Raw genomic sequence first — 25,744 nt, forward strand, 5'->3', positions numbered from 1 at the left:
ACATTCTTGTTCAGCTTGGTTTTAGTAAACCGAAGAGCACTGCTGCAGATGTATTGAAATAATTTACATTTTGATCAAATTTAATCATTACCGGAATTTCACCTTATTAACACAATTTCACTAAGGAATGAATTTGCCCTCTTAATGACAAACTTTTTTACTGTTGGAGATTCATGCTAGCACAGCTTCTAGCACCTGTTCAGCTCCTGGTTTAGCTCCAGCTGCAAAACAACTTATATACACCGGCTCAGTCTCTGTGCAAATCACGTGAAAGCCAAAGGCTTCAGGAAGTGTTCTAACAGAAAAAATATCACAAATAAGACATGAAATTATCATTCAGAAGATAACAGAGCAAGACAAGAAGAAGAAGATATCCCAAAGTTTCAAAATAAAGATCTTTATTTCAAAATAGTGTTTGAGAATAGCACATCCAGTTGATACAAAATACAAAGAGCAAGTTACCATTTTTTCAAATGGGCCAGTTTGCAGAACTATAAACTGAAACATTGTACAAGTTCACAAGAACTACTATAAAATAGACAGTTAAGTTCTGATGTTTTAATTTTATTTAAACTATATTTTCACATTTGACTCCTCCTAATTCTGCTTGTTTTAATTACACAAGGTGCTTACAAGATTGCCTATAGAGTGAGAATTACAAAACAGAATTTAAGAATATAAATATAGAAAGGAATTCCTTAAACTACATACTAATATTCTCTGCTACAAGATACGTTTTACAAAAGTGCTAATATCTCTATGACAAACAGTAGCAGATTACATTTAAATGTCAAACAAATCACACAGTTTTTTATTTTTTTTCAACTGTCTGTACTACTTTGATACTTCTAGTCACTATGACGGTTAGTTAATAAACACTATTTTCAATTCCTAGTATTTCACAAACAAAGTGGGAAAAGAAATAATGTATCTGCATGTGTGTGTGTGTGTGTGTGTGTGCATGTGTCTGAGAGAGTCTGTACACGTACGCATATATGCATGAACAAAGTTCCTGTAATTATCATTTGTATTTTAACAGCACTGGAAGTAAATACTTAATAGTAAATACATTTCCCAGGTTTTCAGAATTGCAGTACATCAAAAAAACCCTCTGGGTTCCTGTAAGTAGAAACAAGGGTTTGCGCAGAGCAAACTGTATAAACATAAAAAATAAGATAAACTTTTACACAGAAAAAGGACTCCCTAAACTGGTATCTTCTTTTTTGAAAAACTATCATCCTGTGGTAAAAGTAATTTTTACTAACATCCAGAATTCACTAAAAGCTTGATATGCAAATGTGCAGTTTTCCAAGCACAAAACTGGAACTGCTCTGGCAGGGCACGGACACAGCGGCAGGACAGGAGCCTGGAAGTCCTCTTCCCCGTCCCCAAAAGCACAACCAGACAAGAAACAGCCACAATTCACCTCCCCGTGACCAGAAGGACACGATGAAGGATAGTTCATGGTGCTGCCTAGCCCCACCACCACGGTGCCAACCACATACCTACAATGGGCGAAGCACTGTCTAGACTTTTTCCAAGGTGCCTCAAGTCCCAGTGCTCACTGTGATGCCCCCAATTTCCCCAGAGGCATTATGCCTTACAAAGGCAAAATGCCTCCAGGCACTGCCACTCAACCAAGGCACCTCTTCCCCCTTCCCAATGTGGTTCAGACTTTTAGGAGTCATAATTGAGCCCCATGGGCCTGATTCTGAGCTCAGGGAATTTATCCATTTAACTATATGATTCCTTATTAGCCTGCCTATTACCATAATATCTTTGTGCTCTCTAGCTGGAGCTAAACCAATGGAAAATTCTGACATTAATGGAAATGCACTTAGTTTATGCAATACAGATCTTAATCTGGTCCAATATATGGAAAAAAACCCAAAGATGTTAAGAATCAATTCTTGTAGTAACTATCAAAAAACAGGTAAGAAACCCTCTGAGTAAATCTGCATTACATCAGAATACACCACAATATTGCAGATGTTAAGGCAAAACGTAACGCCTCCCAGCTCCCTAATATAGTTGAGGATTCGGCTATGTTTCCTTCAGTGATAACTTGCAGTAGTAGGCACTACTAGTCAGTGTTCACAGGGAGAAGCTTTGGTTAATACCAGACCGCTTGTTGACTTAGCTTCACACTCCTGTGATCTTTAGCTTGTCACATTTGCATAAACTGAATTCACTACAGCGGAAAGAGACATTTATGGTCAACTCACTCAACAGAAAAAACCTGGCTATCGATGACTCTTCTAACAACGCCTTAATTTACGAGATCCAACAATCTACAAATGGGAAATCTGGAGGGTAGATAGGAAAGTTTAAGTATGTGAGATCAAGATGTGTAGGTGGTTTAGACAGAAAAGTTAATGAACTACAGACATGGAGGGGAGAAACTAGCAGATGGTAAAGAAAATGGGTACCATTATTCCCTAAATCTGGGAATGCCATAAACGTCTTTATGTGTTGGACCAAATTCATTTCACAATTACAATGACAGAGAGACATATTTCTCAGAAAACCTTAATGGTATAACACGGAAAAAGTTGCCCACCAGATCCTAACTGTATTTTTCAAACATCTTAAATCCCAATCCTTTAATTTGTAAAGGATATCATACATTTTTAAAATGTCTTTTTTTTTTTTTTACACAGTTATTTAAAAATAACACTTAAAACGGATCTGAGAATAAACATTTTTGCATTTGCTTTTTGCATTCAATGACAGAATTCCTTGATCAAGTCAGTTTTAATTTGGTCTTCATACCCCATTTAAGTTCTGCCATCCTCTGTGGATCTTTCTCACATGGTGACGAAATAAATACTAAGTTATGTGACACTGGCTCTAAAGCCACAAACACTGACAGGGCCGCTTAATGTACAGATTTAGATTCTTGACTTAATTTCTAATAATTGCTGTTTTGTAGCCAAATTTTGAAGATTTGTTAGTCTATTAGTCTGTTAGTCTAAGGATATATTTCATGTCTACACAGATTTCCAAAGTCTCTTTCTAAAAAGAAGCATTTCAAGTAATATTAGTACTGAAATAAAAATACAAGTTCTCTATTCTGTCTTGATTGATAACAATGAAACCTTGGTACTCTAGTCCATGGCAAAACTTAAACTGAATTTAGTTTGCCAAACTTTCCCATAGTATCAATACTGACAATGGAAAATACCAGGAATCTCTCTGAAACCAATGAGATATTCAAAACAAAAGAAATATTGCCAAGGTGACCACTGTAGTAAAACCAAGCATAGATTCCTGATGCTGACTTTTGAATTAAGTTTAAAACAATAGAGCAAAGTTGCTTTCAACACAAAGCAATTGAAATAAAGACATTTTGCTTTTCAGGATGCCTGTAAAGGCATGTTACGCATGGAGGCATTCGAGTGTTTAAACATTAAAGTAGGTAAAGGCAAATACTTAAGGCTTTGCCCTGTAGTCTCTTCTCTGACCAAAATCTGTCATTCAATTCAAATGGCAATTTTGCCCTCATACAGCCTGTGGTATCAGGCCTGTGATTCGGTTTCAATAAAGTCTTCCACTTGCAAAGCCAAAAGGAAGCTGGAATGTAGCTTGAGTTTCACATACAAAACTATACAATGTGTGTTAGAATACAGATTTGAGGATTGCTTTTTAAAAAAATATTTATATATAGGGAATTAACAGTGCAATACCAGTTGGTTGTGTGAAAATCTTACCTTGTCTTTCTTCAAATGTATTTAAAGAAAAGCTCTCCAGTTTCATAGCAAATAAAATAAAAAGGGATAAATATTTCATGATGGGAAGCAGATCCCACAGCATTCCATGCAGATCTCCAGGCAATCTGAAGATTCGCAACATGCGTCCATTATGCCACAGTCCATATCGCACGGGCAGTTACAGTCATCCCCCATCTCGTCCCCACAGCAACAGCAGCAGGCCTCCGATGTGCAGATGCCACAGGATGCTTGTCCCAGAACAATGTTACAGAGGGTGAGAAATTCACAGAACAAGCAAGCCAGGATACAGTGAACGCAGCAATCTTCATACGTACCAGGTCAGTAGCATGTCATGTACGAACAAACAGAAGCAGCAAACAAACAAACAAAGAGACAAGAGAAGAAATCATTAATAAGTTATTCTAAATACAGCACACTGTCAGATAAGTAGCTGAAAGACAATGATTCAGAATAGACATAATCTAATACCATACAGAATATGCTTCCCATCTTCAAGGTCAGTTTTGCAGCGTAACTTGCCTCCAGTTCAGTATCGGTTTTGGTTTCCTTTCCCTGCTTCACTTCATGCAAACCCAAGTACTAAATATCCGCTTAGAACCACTTCTCCAGTCATTTATTATGTAAAATATCCGTATCTATTCTCTTCAATCATAACTCCTTCCAGCAGGCTGGATTTAAAAAATCAGCTTATGAAGGAAACTACCTAAAACTATTTCCAGCCTCTCCCAGTGCATCTTGCCCTTCTGAATCTGTTTTGTTGGCTTGCTAGTTATTAAGAGTCTGTTTTGTTGGCTTACTAGTTATTAAGAAAAATAAGGGAGTTGCCACAACATTTTTGCTTTCTTTATAGTTTTATGCACACCTTAAAACCAGCATAACAGCGTGTTATATGTATTTCTGTACTTTCAGCAATATATAAAATATTCAGTCAAACCCCAGATTTTTTCTATTGCCTTTCTACACAAATCTCTTGGCAATCCTTTTAGTCTACCACTTTAATCTTCAGTAGAGTCCATACCTACACCCAAACATCAATATTCATCTCTCATAAGTACTTCTAAATTACATGAGATAATTGAGGTGTCCCACAAACTGTCTGCAAAAAATATGGCACTCAAAGAGTAAATATACAGAATAGCTTCAAACAATTAATACATCCATGAGACATGACAGAAAAACACAAAGACTGGAACTAAACATGCATCAGTGAAAAGGAGACTGCGAGTGAGGCATATACTCACCTGTTTTTACTCTGCTCCCATAGTAAGCACGTAACATGTATAAAGCATATTTAATTTGTAAGAGGCAGTGAACAGTCATCCAGAAAGAAAATAAAAACTTAAAAATACAAGAAATGTTCATGATAGAGAATTCTTGTTCTTTCCTAGCCTCAGGTTTCATTCTTCTTTCTACTGCTTGCAACCTTTCAACTCCTTTAGCCACAGACAGTTGGAAGACTGGGAAAATGTTCTGGGGAAAATATCCTGCACCATCTCATCCTTTCCCTGTCCCTACAGGTATCTGCTATGAGAAGCCGATAGGAAAGACAGGATATTGAGCTATATGGGCAATTGGACGTTATATTCTTACAGTTCACAAGCCGGAGACTGTTATCATAGGGGAAAGCTTGCTATTACTTGCAACAGTATTACAATTACCAAGCCCCCTAAACATATTTATAAATGTCAAAAATGATGCAGTAACCGTAGCAAGTATCTTGACTGATTCAAAGGACCTCTAACACTGCAGAAACTTTGACTGCAGGATAGTGTAAGTCTTTACACAAGCAAGCACGAATACTTACAGCACTGCAGCAACAGAGGCTCAGACCTGCAAAACGTGTCCCAAGAAGCAACAAAACCATCTGAGCTTTTAGCCCGCTCTAAACATCACACTGCAGGGGATTGATTTCTCCTAGTTTCTACACTACTTAGATCCAAACTTAGCTTGGGAATACCTGTACTGCAATGTGGTCACAGTCATAACGTACATAATGAACATTTACGCCCCAAAGAAAAAACAGAAATATCAGGAAAAGCAAGAAGGACAAAATAAACAACCTCAAAAACTCCCTACTACTGTGCAGGAAAGCAAAACTGAGAGGAAACGGCAGGTCAGATTGAGCTGTTTTTAAAGAAAGTTGTTGCCTGGATTAAAAGGCTGCTTTTCCCAAAGAAATACTGTCGCTAAATAAATGACCTTCATAGAAAACCCAGAAGATACGTGAAATAAAGCTGGGGAGTATCAGTTCACTGAAGAGGACCAAAGCCAGACCGATAGCGATTAATTAGCTGGTTGTCATGGAGATGGTGTTAAATTTGTTCAGGTACAATCTCCTTTCAGATTTTCTTTTAATATGAAGGAAAAAGATAAAGAAGCCAAGAGTTCTATCTAAGAAACCTTCATATTTGGGCAACTGAGGGTTTTACTATTTTGCATCTTTAAAACACAGCTGAAAGAAGCTAATACCACAACAAATTTTGTTCTACAAATTTTTTTTAAACAAAACACCATAATAAAACTTTATGTGTATCAGTAATTGAAAATAAGATGCTCAAAGAAATATTGCCTGCTTCATACAGGGATATGTAAAACTGCAGGGAGACAAATAAACAGTCACAGAAATTATATTATACGTATTTATTGACAGGCAAGACACAGAGTTCACAGGTTAAACAAAAGGGACTGCACTGAGACAGCACTTTCTGGACCCACAAAAGAACTTTTCCCTCCTAACCTAAAAAACCCCCACTAAATCAATACTTACAAGAAGAGGGTGTGTTGATTTAAATAAAGGTATTTCAAAGGAAAAAGCTATCAAAAATGGCCCAAGAGACAGAAAGAAATTTTGGCCATTAGTGCTATGATGGAAACTCTGTGGAGGGTCTTTCTTTCCATCTCTTCTTCACTGACTGAAACGCTAAAAGGATTTATTTATGTACTGTTTATTTTTATTTCCTTCTCCCTGGATGGCAAAACTAATTTTCCATTCAGAAAATCTTTATGTAACAATTTTGCTTAACCTACACAAACACATAACATGAAGTAGAGAAAGCCTTTACTGCTCTCTTCATTCTTGCAATGATTCATTTGTACAATGAACATAAACTTTGATTCACATTTCAAGGACAAACCTGAAATAATCATGCTTTTATATTCTTCATGTTATTGACTTTTAATAGCTATCCAGATAGCAATTATTTAACACATGACAAAGCATGCTGTTACCCAGTCTTACGTAACTTGCTGAATTCAGAATCATGACTCTAAAGGTCTGTAATATGTTTGCATAAAATGGGTGGAAGAATAATTTCTTCCATGTAGGACTCCTACTTCTTACCTTCTTATCTACATATGTAACTATAAGGAAAAGGAAAAGATACATTCATAGTGGTTTTTTTGTAATAATAACAAATCGACATGCTACACAAAACTGACACATCCTTCTCTAGTACCATATTCCTACAGCAACCTGTCAGTTCCATTGAAAAAAACTTATACAGCTAAAAACCTCCTCTTCCTTTGGTTGGTCTTGCCGGGTGGCATGATCAGCAGAATCCAGCCACAAAGAAGATGCTATATAAAGCTCACTCCAAAAGACAGGACGTTAGGTTTTTTGTTACCATGTTGGAGACCATAACATATATTTCATTGCTTGCACAAGACCCTCTTAACAATTCTTTCCTGCTTCCAAGACCAAAGAGACTATTTTAAATTACAGATTATTTTAGATTTCAAAACTATTTCAGCACATTAAGAATAAAGACTATACTTAACTTCCACTCTCTGACCTTACCACATCAAAATCCTAATAGTTTTTGCAGATGAGTGAGTAGTGGAACACATTAATCCAACAGGAACTAATTTATATATTTGGGAAGAATTTGAAAACAAAAAAAAGAAAGTAAATTTGATGATCTTAATGTCTGACAACATGTTTTCTGGAAACTTTGGATAGATTTTAGTCTTTTCTGATAGAGAAATTATAGTACTATCAGTTATGACACTATTACTGTAAAAAGATGCTAGCTTAAAATAATCTATTTCTTTACGTTCTTTTTTTTGTTTTGTTTGAGAATTAGAGGTTTTCTCATTCTTCTTTTTCCACTAGATATACCAATGCAATTAAGAACTAGGGGCGTGCCTTTATCAAGGACTGAACTCCATGTGCCTTGATGTTCATGATGCAGTGCTGTTGATAAACAGTTAACTCCCAAGTTTCTTGGGGTGTAAGTTTTCATTAAATACTTTCACAGAGAAAGAAGAAATTAGTCTATGTCTCATTACATAAGCCCACCATTAATGAAGATATGCTTTTCCTTAGCACTTCCACACTACACCACACAAGTCTCAAATTTCCATTGCTTTTCAATTCTTCCATTTCACTTTTCTCTAATTACACTTTTCTCTAATTAATGGAGAAATGCTGCACTACAGATCGGCACTACACAAAAGTGAGAATGTGGAGTGTCAAAGACTGTACAGAGGTATACTTTATACAAAAAAAACCACCCAAAACAGTACATCTCCTTAGTTCCTTTATCAAATGCATTTGATTTCATCAAAGCACAGTATCACATTTGTTGACTACGACTCACGCTCCCAAGAGCTATGCTGAATGGCATAAATTATGATAGGCTTGGTCTGTAGGTGGTGATAGTATATTTTATTAGACCAATTCACAGCTGGGGAAAAAAAGATGAGCTTTCACACACTCCAGCTTATCTTCAATTATCCTTTCATTTTGCCTGGGATGAAAGTTAGACGTGAAGTTAAAAGGGTCATCCCATGCAGCACTTTTAAATTCCGATGTAAAGTAAAGCTGTTTCCTTAGTCCTTTGGCACATCCCCAAAAGTTACAGATTTGTTAGGGAACTTCATCAAAACTGTTAAAACAATGCCAACACAAACAGAAACCCAACCAACTTGTCCAAGTTTCTTCTGCTTGTATCACACGCACACGTCCAGCTACTTTGTGCTGATTTAACCAAAGAGTGTATACACTACATATAACATCTACTTTAACTGGCTTATAAATGTTACCACAGACAATATCCAGACAAGAAATTGCCTAAAATCCCTTAAAACTGTTTACACACTGTTATTCAAAGCCCAGAGGGCCCCACTCAATGCCTTATCCCAGTCGTAACAGCTATGCTCATTTAAGGAAAAGAAACAGTACCAACAATAAAACAACTTCAATTTTTGTCCATGTCTGTAAACATTTGCATGTGCACACGACTTCTTATTTCTAAACTCTTTGCATCGAGCTATCACCCCGATATCCAATTCCTTTGAAATACTGAAATATATATTTCTTTTATTTCAACTTCCCTTTTATCACCTCCTCTTCATTTTTACAAAAAGGTGCAGCTCTACTTACGAAGCAGACTTTTAAGAGAACTATCGACCATCGAAAGAAACTGTAGAAGGGACGCAGAAGTTAAACTGCACGACATACAGAGAAACGCAGGCGCAGGCTGATCTGCGCTGCTTTTGTAATGTTTGACACTAACCTGTCAGAAACTGACCCAATAAGCTTTCATACCAAGCAGGCGGGTCACATACAATAAAAGGTTTTCATGTCTGCAATGGTAAATAAGCTCACTTACAGGACGGTGACCCTGGTCAGCTCTTTACTAACTCTATATTCACCGAGAGCAGACAACTCGAAGCAAATCTCCAGGAGCTCTGCTGTCTCGCAGAGAGAACCAGAAAGGGCAAAACCACAATCAAAGTGGCAGCCGTGGTCCTCAGCGGGGGTTTACTGCGGTCCCCCGCCGAGCCCTGAACAGAAGAGCCCCAGCAGGGGCTACAGGCGTCCCGCGGAACCGGCAGCGCCGGCGGCGGAGACGGCCCACGGCCGCGGCACGGCCGGCCGACGAGAAACCGCCCCAGCACCCGTTTCTTAAAAAGCGGGCGCCGCACGGAGCTGGGGAGCAAACTTCCCGAGCCGCGGCACGCGTGCCATCGCACCACCGCAGCTACCCGTCGTCCCCTTCCAGAAAACTCGCCGCAGCCGGCGAGATGCTCAAGGAAAAATAGGAAATGCAGAAGGAACAAACGGACATGTCGCGTGGGTGATAGTTATCTCTAGGTAACGGAGCTACATTTATTTAGACGGTTACAAAGCGCGGTATACGTTGTATTTCAGCATTTTAAAATAGAAAACTGTCATCTCTATTGATCAAGAAAATGAAAATGTTGCCTGAACTGGCAAATTACACTGCAAAACACATGGAAACTGTCATCAAAGCTCATATTCTAAACTCTCGATACAGATATAACCTCAGGAGTAAAATGATCCGGTTCAAACGTACAGATACACTAAGAAACGTGCCAATTTCCAATATCTAAGCCTTCCTCAGAATACGAAGCTTTCATTGCCATTGCTCATCACTGCAAATACTGAGACTAGATAGGTGCTAGCTAGACCATGACCTTATAAAATGGATACTGTGGGAAGACCTTTTCAGGTTACAGGCCCCGTTTTCCACTGAGTCCCGTTACACAACATGTAAATCACTTCCCAAGACTTCTATGCAAACAAAAATATAGACCATGATTAAAACACACCACTCTTCAAAATGCCTTCTTAAAAATCACAGGTTTGACCAGACGATAATGTTATTTGCCCACTGCCTGATTGACAACTGTGTTGTGATACAACCTTGTCCAACAAAAACCCCTGTGTTTAGCACTTCATGCTCGGATAGAAATCCACTTTGAATCAATATCTAAAAGATTAACAATGGAAATTTGGGGCCAGGTAGAGAGATTTGCAGGATACTAAGTAGCTGCCTAAGTATACTACTTAATGCTATGGGATGGATTTCAGAAATGTATGTATGTTGACAGGAGGTGGGGGGGTGGACGGACAGGGAGAGAGACAGACAGGGCCAGCAGGTATTTCTGCAGTGTTAGGCTATTCATGGTATAATGCACATTCATACTGAATTTCAGTAAATAATACCAATCCAATGACGTAACAGTATACAAAAGAAAACTTACTGCTGCTTTTGTGGCACTCAAGGAAAAAAAAAAAGTAATTAAAAAATCCTATTCAAAATCATATGCCCCAAAGGAAAACTGACTGAAAACTATTCTGCAGTTTATACAAGGTTATATAAATCGAAGTAAGATGCTCCCACTTCAAACAGAGGTTTGCTACCCTTCTAAGAGAACTATTCACTACTTCCCATGTATACGCACCTAGTGGTTCTTAAGACCCTGGCTTAACACAAAGGCTATTTGTCTTGAGTTAAGCCATCAATATCTTGGGATACTCTAACAAATTAAGGCAGTCAGCAGTGCAAGTTAAACAGTGCCCACCACCCCCATGCTTGGATTCAACACCTAGAACAGATGAAGTTGCATTACACTAAAAAGAAGGGGAAAAAAGTCTCATTCAAATGCACCCTGAAATGTTGACTTTTAAACCTTGAATTTTAAAAAAACCCACACATTGGGTGAGATTGTTCACCGCATCTCTAAGCTCAGTAGCACAAGATACACAGTCCAGAAGGTTGCTTCAGGGCTTGCTCCTATGTTGCCTGCCCTTCCACAGAGCTTCACCTCATGCTGCAGTCTTTCTTCATCTACCTCACTCCCGCATCTAGCCTTATCGCACTTCCTAACACCTATCTTGAAAAAAATCCTTGGCAAGAAGATGCCTTCTAGTGCCTCTCCACTTTAGAGAGCCTGAGAAGGAATAAAGTGAAGATCTCACCATACATACAGGAGGCAGGCTCATGATCACCACAGTTTAACAAGCTACCGTTTCCAGATGAATACAGCAACTGTGTATGCTCTCAGCCTTTTGAGTGTGTGAAATACCACCCTAAACTCAAATTATCAGAAGTTACTGGAGTTGTGGGAACTACCCTGAAAAACATAGTAACTTGTGAGGTCACAGTAACTTGACCAGAAGCAAGAGCTCCATTTCAAAACTGAATTAAAAGCTCTATTTCCTCTCTCCATCATAAACTTTTTATAAATGACTGCTTTGATTAAAAAAAAAAAAAGCAAAACATCAAGCTTCATAAGGTTTTGGTAGGAAAACTTGGTTTGCTTTTCAGGAAATAATTAGTGTCTAGTTTATTTTGCCCCCTCCGCCCCCTTAATTAAATTCCTCTTCCATCCCTCCCACTGCTCAGTTTCTTCTTCCCTTTCCTCCTTCGACTCTGCATATGTCAGTATTACTTACCTTCCACTGCTCTGATACAAATATGTCCTTATTCAGTTACCCATTTTTCTTCATTTCCTAACGTCTAGATTTCTGTTCAGCTGCCTCATTGCTGTCTGCTTTAGACCTCCTCCCCTCTCTTTAAGTTGCTTTGGACAGGTACCACTGCTTCCAAACACAGCCACCTTTTTACTCATGTACAATTGCTTTTTCAGGTTTCCAAGGTGTTTCTCTGCACTACACTTAACAGGTGCAAGAGAATGACAATTCTTTTTGCTAATGGTCTACCAACCAGAGTTTTGGAAGAAATGTGACACCTCTGACATCAATAATTTAAAATATTATTAAAATTTCTTTGAATAAAAAAAGTCCTTTATTCCCAATATGCACTGAAACCTATCCAGTCCCTTTGAAAAATCTTTAGAACTGAAACAGTGCTTAAAAACTGCTTTTTAAGAGAGACACTCCTACTATTTCATAATTCCTTTGTTTTTTGTAGTGTAAGTTACGGAGCTGAGTAAGATTTCTTCAGGGACACTATGGATTAATAATAGATGCAGAAGAAGAGCAGAGCTGGTGAGTGCACTCACACCCTCCTAAGCCTCACTGGATGTGAAAGTGTTTCTAAACAGCATATTCTGGAATGCTGACATGACTCCATACACTACAGGCTCATTTGAAAAGGCAGCTTTTAAAGCTTCTATACTACTGCTACCAAAATGTCCGTTACATTTGAAGCACTTCCAATGCAATTTCAATTCTGGAAGCCCACAAAGTGTGATCTACAGCACAAGTGGAGTTTTCGGCTGGAACAATTAAAAAAAGAGCTGTGAACTATGGTAGGGGTTGATTTTGGCGGGGTGGGGGACTGGAGGGCTTTATAGCTTGTGTTAGGGCTGTCTAGTACTCTGGAGACCAGCAGGAGCAGTACTGACCTTCATGGGACGATGTGCTATCCTGGGTAAAATACTACTGGACTTCATTTAGCTTTCTGGTATATATACTGAAGTCTGCAGCATATGAAGCAGCATGCTGCACTTGTTAACCATTTAAATAAGCATGAGCCCAAATACGCTCCTGCGCAGGACAGGTGGCAATCCTGAATGTTTCTTGATTCTACCCTGCTTCAAGCACTACCAGGTGTTCTGTTCTGTCAAGAGGTAAGATGTTCTAGAGCAAAATAACTACCAGACCTGGACTTATTTTGCATTACAAATAGGTGTGGTGCTCCAGAAATACCCACATCTTGCCTTTTAAGAAGAAACAAGAAGAATGCAGCTTTTGGGAGGGAATGAAAAAAAGTGAAAAATATTTTCTCTTTTCTATAGTCTAAGCTCAGCTTGATGACCAGAATTTTCACTTTTCTTCCTTCTGAGGACATAATCTATTTCTTTTCTCTGGCCACTTTGCTTCACTTAAAACCAGTTATTCTCCTGGCAATAAAGCAGAGCACTCATGGTAGAAGACAAGGCAGATGAAGTAAAAATACATGGCATGTTTTTTCAGGTTAAAAAAAAAAAAAAAAGCTATTAATTAGATTATAAAATCCAAGGTTGTACATACGGAATAGCAAAATTGAAGTGAACTGGAATACCTGAAAGCATGCATGTTTACCTGTATTTCTTTCTACTAAAATTACCTGGACACTATAGTAAATCGCAGTACCCGAGTTAATTCAGGTGATTGATTATTCAATACTCACAGCACAAAAATTAATATAATTTGTCTCTTCCTGCATAAGGTTACATAAGAAACTGCATAAAAGTTACATTATTACACTGTATTGATGTGCATAGACACAAACACACACCTGCAAGTAAACTCAAACCCAGCAGCTCTTCAGCAGTAACCTTCTGAGGTTAACATGGTACAAGTTAAAGCAAAGCCAAGTAGTTAAGCAACGTTGCAAATAATTTCCAATAGTTTCCTATTTTTTCCACCTTCCTGTAAACCTTTTCAATAGTTTCTACAGAAATATCGTTGGATCAGAAGAGACAACTGCTCACAAAAATGCCTCTTTGCCCACTAAAGCATGATTCATAATACAAAGAAGCTGTAGAAGTTAGGTTCAAATTAGTTTGTGTATACCATTTTGAAAGAGTGTCTATGCAATCCTCAGCCACAGGGCTTACTAGTATACTCTTCTGGCTGTGTATAGTTAGATGAATTCATCAAGTATATATATTGCTGGTTTAAATGCAGTTAAACTCGTTTGAACAAATAACGTGGCTAATTACATCGAGTTTTTAATGTGTAGCCTTCTGGAAATAGCTGTAAGGGGTTAACATTTCTTAAATTAATAAACACAATTATTTTTAAGGTATGGATAAATAATTGTTTCCTTAAATAGTGATCTCTTCTTTGTGTTATTTTAGATATTTCAACTGACCATTGCCAGAGTCTCTGGCATCTTATCAAAAACCTGAGGGATGATAGAACAAATTAAGCACATATTGAGACTTCCTGCAAGGTAACAACTTGATAAGAATATTACTTATAGCCTATAGTTCCCCTATGCAGCCCCAGTGGGTAAGTTACTGAAGAAACTATCAGAAGGCCTGTACATGTGTGCATGCAGATGTGTAGACACAAATATAAAATATGTCTACCAGAGAACTGTAAAGCAAAATAATATTCAAAAACAGAAAAATATTTTTTAAAACAAATGTTCCCTTATAGCCATTATCACAATACCCCAGATATACTTTAATCATTGCACAATAAAACTTGTGCTTCACTCAGATCGGTTAACAGAAAACTTGGAGCAGCAGACATTAGCAGTGCAGGTCATGCTATTCAGAGCATATGTCCAAGTTCCCACATTCAAAATGCAAACACTATAACGTTAGATGTATAACGTTGAATTTATTCAATTATTTTAGCTATTAGGTGACTCAGGAAACTACATATGACAGTAAGAATTACCCTGTATTTCTGTACTTTGAAAGTATGTAAAATAGAGTGACAGCACAGTGTAATTATCTATATTCTAATCAGATATGCCTTTAAAAATATCAACACTTCTGACTGTAGATACAAAATCGAATATCGGCAGTTTCAGGCAACTAACACAATCATGTGTTGGATATTAAAATCAGACGTTAGAATTTAGAGCTAAATCTGAACATATCTGATTAATATTCTCCTCAATCATTCAGTAATTTGACATAAACATTGCCAAGGTTATTAAAAACAAACAAAAAAACCCACTGGCTGTATTTATTCCAATATAATATTAGAAGAAAAAAGGAATTGTTTGCTGTAAATAATTGTATAGGGGCATGAACAGGGCAGGCACCATCTCTTTAGAACTCTGATATTTTTTTTTTCAGAGGTTGAATTTCTTTGAATTCAGAGGCCTGTACTTTTTGCCAGTCCTGTGAACAGATCTAGGTCTCCTGACTTACAGTTTTTTGATACTGCATGAAGGAACAATGTATAAGAAAAATATCAGGCTGGAGGGTGAACTGGATTTCACATAAAAGAAAGAGGTAAGGGGAATATAGGAAGTATGAAGTTGTGATTTTGCAAAGAAATGTTAGAAGACTGAAAGTGCAACAGAAAAATAACAGTAGGTTCTTGAAGATAAATATGAAAATAAAACACAGCAAGGAGGACCAGCCCATGGCACAGTCCGAGTGAAGCTGTTCTTGATATTACTACACAAATTCACTGAGTAGGTTTGACTGAAGTAGTTGAAGTCAAGAGAAGTCACTCCACGGACATCAGTAGGCTTCATTCAGGCCACTACATGCAGTCCTTCTGATCCCTCTTCCTTTCATCTAGGCTGAGAATCCTCCCCATTTCACTGAACCGTGCCGTCTCCCATTTCTCTAAGAATCTGTGTCTGTACCCACCCCCCAGAGTTTTTTTTAACCAGTCGCATCTATGCCTGCCTCAAACCAATAAAATTTATAGAGCCTCTGCACCCTTCTCGTAATGGGCAGGAACAAAGCCCATTGAGTATATTAGTGCTAATGGGAAAGCAATGGATTGAGGAGAGGCTCAGGAACTCTGGGACCATTAGAGTAATTGCAAGCAGTGAAAACATACACACACAGCTAAAACATAAGGGAAATTATTTACTTTTGCTTATTTAAGCTGTGCATAGGGAGTACAAAGCTTTTTCATGCAAATTATTTACAGCCCAAATATAGCATAAGGCATGTTAAACATTGAAGCACAGGTCCAAATTTTATTATCTAGTGCTCAGACCTCATGGCTAGTCAGAGTATCTGCTAACAGAACGTTTTCAAAAGCAAACTCTGCCCTTGTGGAGCCTGCCATTACTGGATTTAAGTATTTACTATGCTTTGAACTACTGCTTTAACTTTTTTTTTTTATCTAGTGCTTATGTGACAATGTTGACAGGAGTTTCTATCAGTTCAGGATACTAACTAGAGAGACTAAAATATTATCAGGCTATGTTGGCCAAATGTTTGAAAGCAAGAAATCTCCCATTGCTTCAATTTCCTTCAAATACTTAATATTTTCCTTTGGGGAAGTAACTTGTGTTTTATCATAATGATTTCTATTTGCTTCTGGAGCATGAGTCATGCTCTTCAATTATTTTCAGTTGATTGTGTAATTATTAGTGAGAACAGGGTTTGGCTAGTCTTTATTCAGTTTGGGTTTTTTTAATAAGAATTTCTGCTTACCTTCAGGTGAAGTACCTGGCTTTTGAGAAAACGCTGAGCTTATTTTACTCTTCTTGCTGCTGTTGCTGTTGACAGACAAGGTGGACTGAATTTTTCTGTGCATTTTTTCTGAAACAGGAGCTGAAAGTTTTCTGTTGTCTGTAGGTGCGTGCTTGACCCCATTGTGAATTCCACTTCCATTACTCAGACCCACGTGGCCGTTTTGGATTTTGCCACTTTCTTCCTCACCCCTTTCCAGTCCTGAAGTATTCGGCTGCGGCAAACGTTGAGGTTGTGCTTAAAATGAAAGAAAGAAAGGGTTAATTTAAATTGTAAATTGATAACTGAACACTTTAGGCTAGACTGCGAATGCAACTTTCATTGCTCTTATTGATCTAAGAATAGACTGAAAAGTTAACATTCCCCCATCAAAACAAGAAAGCAAAAAATATCTCTAGATTAAAAACAATCATTAGGTACTCAGAAAAGCACCTCATGTCTGCACGAGGCCTAGGTTCCCCATTCGGCACTGCACACAGAAGGTTTGCAAGGCTTTGTGAATTACACAGAGAGAAAGAGTAAGGCAAGTAATTTGAAGAAGAAAAAAATGGAGAATGGGAGAAGAAGTAGCAAAACTGAGATAAACCTGGGTTCAGGGAGCCAAATGAAGAATGGGTATGGAAAAGAATGAAGAAAAAGGTATGGAAAGGAAGATACAGACTGCAGTAACAGAAGTAAAGCCAACCTGCCAGTCTTCAGAAAATAACCTGAATGACGTGGTAGGGGGCCCCCGACACTCAGCCACCACAGACCAGTATATTAGAGAAGAATAGGAGCACCCAGGTAACTAACAACACTTTGAGCTTAAATTCCTAAAGATCGTGAATTGCTGGGAAGAACAAAACCAATCAAAATCTGGTTCTGCGGAGGAGGTGATCCAGTAACCAGAAGGAACACGCATTCAAACACCGCACAGCTGTGGCAAGCCAGAGTGTCCCCCCCTCCTCCACATTCCTTAATTCAGAACCGCAGTTTTTAAAATGGATGTAATGGGCCAGTTCAGTCTTTAATGGCAACAAACTGAAACGGTCAAAGGCAAAAAATACAAAACCTGTCAAGGCAGGAATCTGCAGTGCCCTGGTTAAGACTCCAAGAGTACATGTTATATACCCATTGTAATGAGAGGGCCTGAAACTTGACCATTCTTTGTTGAGCTACTGTATCATAAAGGAGCAGGTTTTTAGTAACATGGAAAACACATTGTCTATGTATTTAAAATCTGTATCTAAAGAAAAGAAAAGATGCAGGTTTGTTTGGGTTTTTTTTATGTAAAGCTTTGTAACAAAACAAGTGGTTTCCGATTAAAGATTCTTCTTTAGGGAAAAAAAGCAGACTTCTTGGAAAACTAATTAAACTATACACATAGTAACACAACAAGATTTCATAATCAAAAAGCATCAGCCCAATCACCTCTCCTAATCAAAACACTACTGTATCACGCTTGGACATAAAGAGGTTTTCAGACAGCCCAATCTTCAACTATTTATGAATCTAACATCAGGGGAAAAGCCCAGATTCTCCTGAACACTCAACTGAAGAGAGATTAGACAGTGCCAGCAGTAAAGAAAAACAGTGCTGCAGTTCATTCTCTTTTCAGATGATTCACATCCATTTTCAGATGATTTCACAGTACGGCTTCGTATGTAGATTACACTGTGTCCAAGATAACAATACATATAGATAATTATAGTTAGCTTCCTCTAAAAGAAACATCTCCACTGATCACTTCAGGTACAAGTTACCAAACTTTCGGACAAACACTACTGGGACACACAGACCAACATGTTCTCTAAAAAGACTCTCAGTTCTGAATTTGCCTAACAAAACCTTAATGCTTCCTCTTTATCAAGGACACTGATAGCATTCTCAGATTGCTTCCTCCAACTATCATAAACTTGTCCAGATTAAACTTCAGACAAATCTTAAACTTTAAGTCCTGGTCACGTTCACAGGCAAAAAGAGATACTTTTCTTAATACTTTAAATATGAACTGGTTCATTTTTTCTTGCCATTTGATTTTTTTAGTCACAGCAACTAAGACTTTAAGAAGATACCCTAGACTGCCCACATCTGTCTAGGTCAGAGTAACCCGACTTGAACCCACTTTCCAAAAGTGGTAATTTTGTGTTGCAGGAAAGAAAGGGAGGGCTGAGGGAAACATTGGTGCTTTAGCCTCCCCAAAGATGTTGCAGGGAAGACAAAGACCATTCCCTTCCATTACCAGCACCAGCTGCTCACAAACCTCCAAGCCAACAGAGCAGGAGCACAACGCTATCTTGACACCTGAACGACTGTTGCCCAAAAAGTTTTTCATTGGCAATATTCAAACTCCTTCTCCTTTCAATTTTGCATTAGTGTTTGCAAAACCTATGAACAGAAGCAAGGCACTTTCTTCCCTCTGGAATTCAATTTGTGGTGTATATTCTGTTAACTTTTCCAGACTTTTGTAAAGGCCCCAAAAGAAATTTTTAGGGAGTTTTCTCCTACCTGAATAGGATTCATTAGATGTATACTACCAGGAACCCTTTGTGTACATCATCTTTCTACGTATGTGCAAAACTAATTTTGTTAAAAATCAAAAGATATTCCTTCCAATTTAAAAACAGTCAATGTAGACCTAACCACAGTCAAAAATAAACTTTAGCACCATCAAGAATCAAAATTTTAGTCTCAAAAGTTCAGTGTTCATACCCACTGCTCCCCATAGCTTTATCTTCGTTATCCCGCTCAAATGTAAATTGTACTATTGCAATGTTTTTCTCATTCCATGTAACAATGTTTCCTCACACAGCACTGCCTATGATTCCCAACTGTGGAGTGATACAGTTGCACCAATAACCTAGAATTACTGAGGAGGCAGTTAACTTTCCTCAATAAATAAATGCAATAGACTATACTAAAAAATCTGTATGTCTGAACATGTAAGGTTCTAAAATTGACAGTTATGACCTTTTCCAAGCCAGCTAAATTGGTGGTGGCAGCTTATAATTGTTTGTGTATTTTTGGTGCTTTGCTACAATACAAAAACTTGACAAATTATCCAAAATTCAATCTTCAAAATTAGGTGTGATTCTGTCAAACTGTGGGTGAATGGAAAGTCTTGAGGAATCTAAACAGTTATATGCTTTTGCTTTTATTATTATTTTTACTAAGAGTTGGGGAGTTTTTTGGTGTTTTAGGTTTTTTTTTAATTTTTTATTAAATAATCCTGTTCCCAAAGTACTCTTACTCCAGTCTTTTAGCATTAACATACAACTTTTTAGCTGACTGGCTTTACAGTATTCACATGTGATACGTAGGTCAAATCAAAATGAAATAAAACCCCAAATGGATTAGTTATCTCAATTTAAATTTATTTTAACTTTATTGATAATTTTGCACCAGGGAGACTTGAATCTTATGGTTAAAACACACTTGAAACCAATTAGGAACCATATGACCGCATTCTAGCATAAAGAACAAAAGCAATTGACAGTTCCAAGATTAAGCCACAACCACTCAGTTTAAAACAGAAATATTTTTACCTTATTTTTTAAAGGTTGTGTATATCTTAAAAAAAAAAGGTGTAATATGGGGAACGACACAATGCTTCTTAAAACACAGTGATACCCAGGGACTCTCACTCTCTCTTTAATGATCCACTGCTCTCATTCAGCTGTCTTTCTTTTTTCAAATCTTTACATATGTGACAGCTCTCAAAAGTAGACCATAGACCATCTGGCATTTTCAGAGGTGTAACTTGTGCAAATTCAGCTCTACTGGGAACACAATGCTATCTTCTGCCTGCGTTATAAAAGATACAATAGAATGTAGAACTTATGAGTTGTTTTGAATTATTCATTTTTTGCCTGTATATTCAAGAAATTTTACAAACTCTGCATTTTGTACTACATAATCACATGCGTTAAAGGTACAAAGAAACTTTTTGACACCTCTTTTCTACAGAAAGATGGCATTTTGTTTGATATGTGAACATTCAGCGCCTGTTATATCATTCTAAACAGGCCGTGTGCTGCTACAAAAGATCCCATTTTACACTCTATGTATGAGCAAAAATTTTATTCTTGATATTCAGTAACTAATGCAATACACATCAAAATTTCAAATGTGAGTTGGATGAACATTCAACATCTTCAAATCAGGATGGCACTGGTCACTTACTACATGTTAAAGATTTAAAAAAAAAAATAATTCCTCACACAACATAGAAATATTGTCATTTCAAACATCCACAATGAATAGTTTCAAATGTCCTAAGAAATAGTGTGCTTTTTAGGTTAATATGTTTTTAATCTTTAGCAAAACCAGTAGATTTAAGTCAATATTTTATACAGTGCTAACACTAGTGGATTTTCAATAAGAATGATAAATATTGGATTAATGATTCAATAGACTGAATCTTTTTTGATAGAAAACTAGCAGATAATGTAGCTAGTAATAACTATACATGAATCTGCTGCCTGTGGAAAAGCAATAAAAAGGCAATATATTGCTATAGCATATAATCTATTAGCGTGTTTCACTGCTTCCTTGTCATTGGTTTCCTTGCAAAGTGGGCCTTAATACAATAACTTCTGCTGTTATTTAACTGGCTTTACATAGTAATTTAATTGTGAGGTTACTACCTGGTGAATAAATATTCGAGTACTAAACATTTACTATGGTTTTGATGGTTCTGAAGTAACTACGCACATTCTCATTCAGACTGGAAAATCCTTAGCACAGTTTAAATGAGTATACACCTATATACACAGACTGACAATACATAGTTTACACCCTGCAAAGTAACAGCTAGTCTTAGGAGAAAAATCCTGATGCATGCATTCAACAGAAAAATGCATGTCAACACAGGGAAACTCTCAACCAAAAGAGGACAGTCTAAGCTATCATTAGGGATTTTAGACAAAACACAAAAACAAACATACACGGAATACAGACTCCTCGGAGTCAAAGTGAATCAAAAGAAAACATCAGGAGGGAGGGAAGAATTGCGACAGCTAATTAGTAGCCTAATCACATCAAAAGCAATTCCAAGGCCATTGATACAGATGCCCGTGGAGTTTGCTAGGCTGGCCAATGCCACTGACAGAAAAAATACATTCCAGTTTACAGCCTGGGTCATCGGACCCCATACCAAGAGAGGTAAGAACACTGTTTTTCTTTGTTTATGACACAATCGTTTATGACATCAGATCAGGCCACCGAAGCCATATTTTTGCAGGTGGACTAGGGAGGAATAAAATGCACAACTCCGGGGTGTAAAAAAATTTAACCTTTGGTATTTTCAAATATTGAGAAAATACAAAGTATCATTTCATTTGAAAATATCCTCACTGCTCCTCTGCCTCCCAAAACAGTTGCAACCAGAGTAAGAGGATGAGCTCTTTTGAGGAAATACAGAGGTCCTGCTTGCGTCCATTAATGTTGAAAGCCAAGATCTACATGCTAATTTGAGCTGCAGAAATTGTTTGATCTCAGCGGTAGCTGCTCCTACTCCCTCTGCATGGATCACAAGGAAGAGATCACATGCAAGGGAGGTAAGAATCAGGCCTCTGTTTTTTATCAGTGCTTCTTCGGAACACAGACCTAAGCTTGAGGGGAAAAATAAAGCAGATGACAGATAGTCATGGGTTGCACAGTAAAACCAGGGGCTGCCTGGATTCTAGAGTAAAATTAAGGTGATTCCAAACTGCTTCTGGAAAAGACATAAATTCCTGAGATATAAAAGGCAACGTTTCCAACTGACTAGCAAAAAAATCTTACCTTTTCAAAAATATTACAAATTGTATGCATTCACATGCTCAATAAGCATAAAATTGCAGTGAAGCTGGGAGAACTCAAATATCTCAATCTCTTCCCCTCCCCACTTTTCTAACTAAAATCCTGACTAGTCTCTACATGGATCTTCAAACTACATCAATAGTTTTCTCTGCCTAGCTATCCAGAACATTAACATTCAGATTACAAGATGTACCTCTGAGTCAACCTGTGAAGTGGCTTTTGTCAGCAATTATTTTTGAATATTTTCTAGGACATAAATAGCATATACTGCAGCTTCCATATCACAGAAGGCATACATTAACTAAATAACAAGGTACCATCAAGGTACAATCTATCTTTTAAAATCAATTTTTTACACTGAATTTTTTATACCATGCTGACTTTACAAGGAAAACAAAGTACCAACTAACAGCATCAACCACCTTTTTAGAATTGCTTCTTGTAAGACATGAGGACATCTTCAAAACGAATACAATATATTATTATGAAACAGGATGTCCTTTGTAATGAAAATACTGTAGTAAAATTGCTGGTACGAGTTTTACAGGACCCACACTGAGAACACTTTGTTAAAATACGTCTGAGAACACATCCAGGGAACACCAGGTATAACAGAAATGGGGCTGGCAGGGGACAAAGGGAAAAGACATTTTATCCCGTCAGCTCTCAGCCGGTGAAGGGCTGACGAGAATGGCAAACGCATGTGTGCATGTGTGTTTATGGGTTGAGAAGGCGACACAAGTGCACAAGAAGGTGCCAAGAGTACTCTTAAATCTGTGCAAAGACACCCGCAGTGCCTTCCTTTGGAAGCACTGCAGGACCTTACACACTGTTTGAAGGGCTGCAGGAATTGTATAAAGATGTCTTTGACATACGCAGAAAGAAGCAGTTACCACAGGGAAGCATGAAAAGGGCTGGTAGCCAGAGGTTTACAAAGTTGATAGGCTTTCCCGCTGAAAATGTGGAGTGAATTTCTTTATTTACAAATCCTCTTTCCTGACATGTTTTTACAAAATGAAGAAATGCCTGCTGATTTTTTTTAATGACAGCAACAGCAAGTTTTTAATCATTGCTGAACCGAGTAAATCCTTAACATTTTTAATTACCTATCTTTTAACAATTATCTCAAAATCCAAATATCCTTTTGTCTTCTAATTACCACTATCAGTAAATTCTCTTTCTTTATCATACACAATCTTGCCATCATTAGCAATGTTTTGTGAGACTGCAAATATTGGCATCTATGATAAACTTTGCAGATGATTTGGAAATTCTTGCTAGATCACAATGTAGTTAAAAGTAAAGATGATTTACATAATGCAATATTGCTAAGCCACATCTACATGAAGGGGAATATAGTTCTTACTGTAGCATACAAACAACAGTAGCTCGCTGTGAAAAATCCAAGAAAAGAGTCAAACACAAAAGAGGACATTGTAAGTAACAGGCACCCAGACACCTGGGGAATAAACTTCTATATAAAGCTGTGTTCAAAAGTGGGAAATTTTACTGCAAGCTTTCCACCTGCAACATTTATTTATCCATTTTTGTCCCCATACATTCTGCTACAGGACTGGAAAGAATTGCAGCATATTTGCTCTTATGTTTCATAGCATTACAACCACCTAAAGCAGGTGTAATCATTGCATAGACGTGCAATGGCAGGTTAACTCGTGGTCACCATTCCAACATTCTGTGGGCATATTTATGTTGTTTTACACATTAATTACTACTGAAGCTGATTTTTTTTTTATATTTAAGGTGAAATGCCTAGTTCTTTCGTCCTATGTTTTCTACATAGATAACTTATTAGGATGCATCTTAATCTACTTGATTTCATCGTTGTTGTTAAATCTTGCTTTATAATGCAGTGACTTGTAGAAATTGGTTTGAGAACAAAATAATAAATGCATTAAGAATCAGAAAATTAGGCTTTTTGTTAATTTCTGAAGTGCTGAAAGTGATCTATTTCTCCAACACAAAACACAAATAATCAGTAATTTAATAAATCTGAAGACAGTCCCCCAAACTATAAAGGATACAAAGGGGTGCAAACCCAATACAATCCCATCTCACTGAGGAACAGAATGCTTTGCTTCTGGAGCTCTAATTTTAAAGGGAAGGTTAATTAACCACTAGGCGCAAAAAAGGTAATCCAAGCTGTTGGCAGGACAATTACAGCAGTTATGCAATTAGTATCTATTACAACATATGGTTGTACCACTGCAGAAAGACACACTGGTGTCCCGTGGAATTTAAGACATTAAGTCAAATATTTGGAACAGTTTTGATGCCCTTCACCATTGTGTTACCTGTTCCGAAATCAAATAATAAACATCAAAGAGAAGCTACAAACAACAGGATATGGCTTGCTGGGTATTGCCTCATAAGCAGCACAGCAGGATGTACCAGAGAGGAGAGATAACCTCAATGTCATTAACAGCTGTAACCTGGGCGAGTGCACAAACAGGTCCTCCTGGCTCCAGCATCTCCTGCTCCCTTCCTCAAAACTCCAGCGACCGCGGACAAACTAGACACTGTTTCACTGCACGAAATAACGTGGGACAGTGAGGCAAATAGCTTCTCAACCTAGCCCATTCACCATTCACCTCCGAGTGAGAAAATACTCAAAGGACAGGTTTATTCTCCACTGACCATATATACTGAGTTTTCAGACAACAAGATTACAGTGTTCAGTTAAACTCGTACAAATAAAAAATGTCCATACTTGCTTTTAAAAAGAACACGAAGTCAAATGCTTGGAATGGGCAATTCCCTTAATGTTCACCTTGATTTCTAGTCTTCCACTCACCTAAGTGACAGAATTTCAGAAGACTCAAAAAAGTGCTCCACCTCAAGTATGAATCTGACCCTCTGCTCTCAGTGCTCTTTTGGCATCTCTATAATGCTAAGTAATACCCAATGCTACTATTAACAAACCTAAGAAGATACAGAAATAAAAATAGGAGTAAACCCAGAATGACAGCAACAAAGAGATGGTAATGTAAAAAGGTAGCAGAAAAACACAGAATATCAGTACAAAAATAGTAACACATACATCGATAACTGAGTTTCTGATCCCTTTGCCGCACTTATTTTCTCTCTGCTATTCTTTCTCACAACCTAGAGCTAATACTAAGTTTGGCATCAGCTGATATCAAGTACCAGAAAACCAAAGGAAGAAAGAGAAAGCACAGCTGCAAGGAAAATGGAACAGGAGAAGCAAATGGGCAGTAACCACGAGGAACAGGCTATAACTCGGGATTTTACATTATTAAAACAATAGTAGGGCAAAAACATCAAAAGAAAAAAGAGCAGATAGCAACCACCGAGAAGAAGACAGCACTGGA

General features: G+C 37.6%; 1 protein-coding gene across 3 annotated transcripts in view; it reads right to left on the reverse strand.

The window, feature by feature from the left end:
* Positions 1–396: 396 nt before the first annotated feature.
* MDFIC (MyoD family inhibitor domain containing) overlaps positions 397–25,744 on the reverse strand; it is a 53,442-nt gene continuing 28,094 nt past the window's right edge. For all 3 annotated transcript variants that reach the window (XM_049813797.1, XM_049813799.1, XM_049813798.1), the window contains exons 4-5: positions 16,575–16,850; positions 397–4,033 (exon numbers count right to left, since the gene is read on the reverse strand). In XM_049813797.1, coding sequence (XP_049669754.1) covers positions 3,786–4,033; positions 16,575–16,850 — 524 coding nt within the window. In that variant the 3' untranslated portion in view covers positions 397–3,785. The remainder of the gene's footprint in view (positions 4,034–16,574; positions 16,851–25,744) is intronic.

This window comes from Accipiter gentilis, chromosome 11, assembly GCF_929443795.1.
Source record: "Accipiter gentilis chromosome 11, bAccGen1.1, whole genome shotgun sequence".
In the NCBI taxonomy this organism is placed as follows: Eukaryota; Metazoa; Chordata; class Aves; order Accipitriformes; family Accipitridae; genus Astur; species Astur gentilis.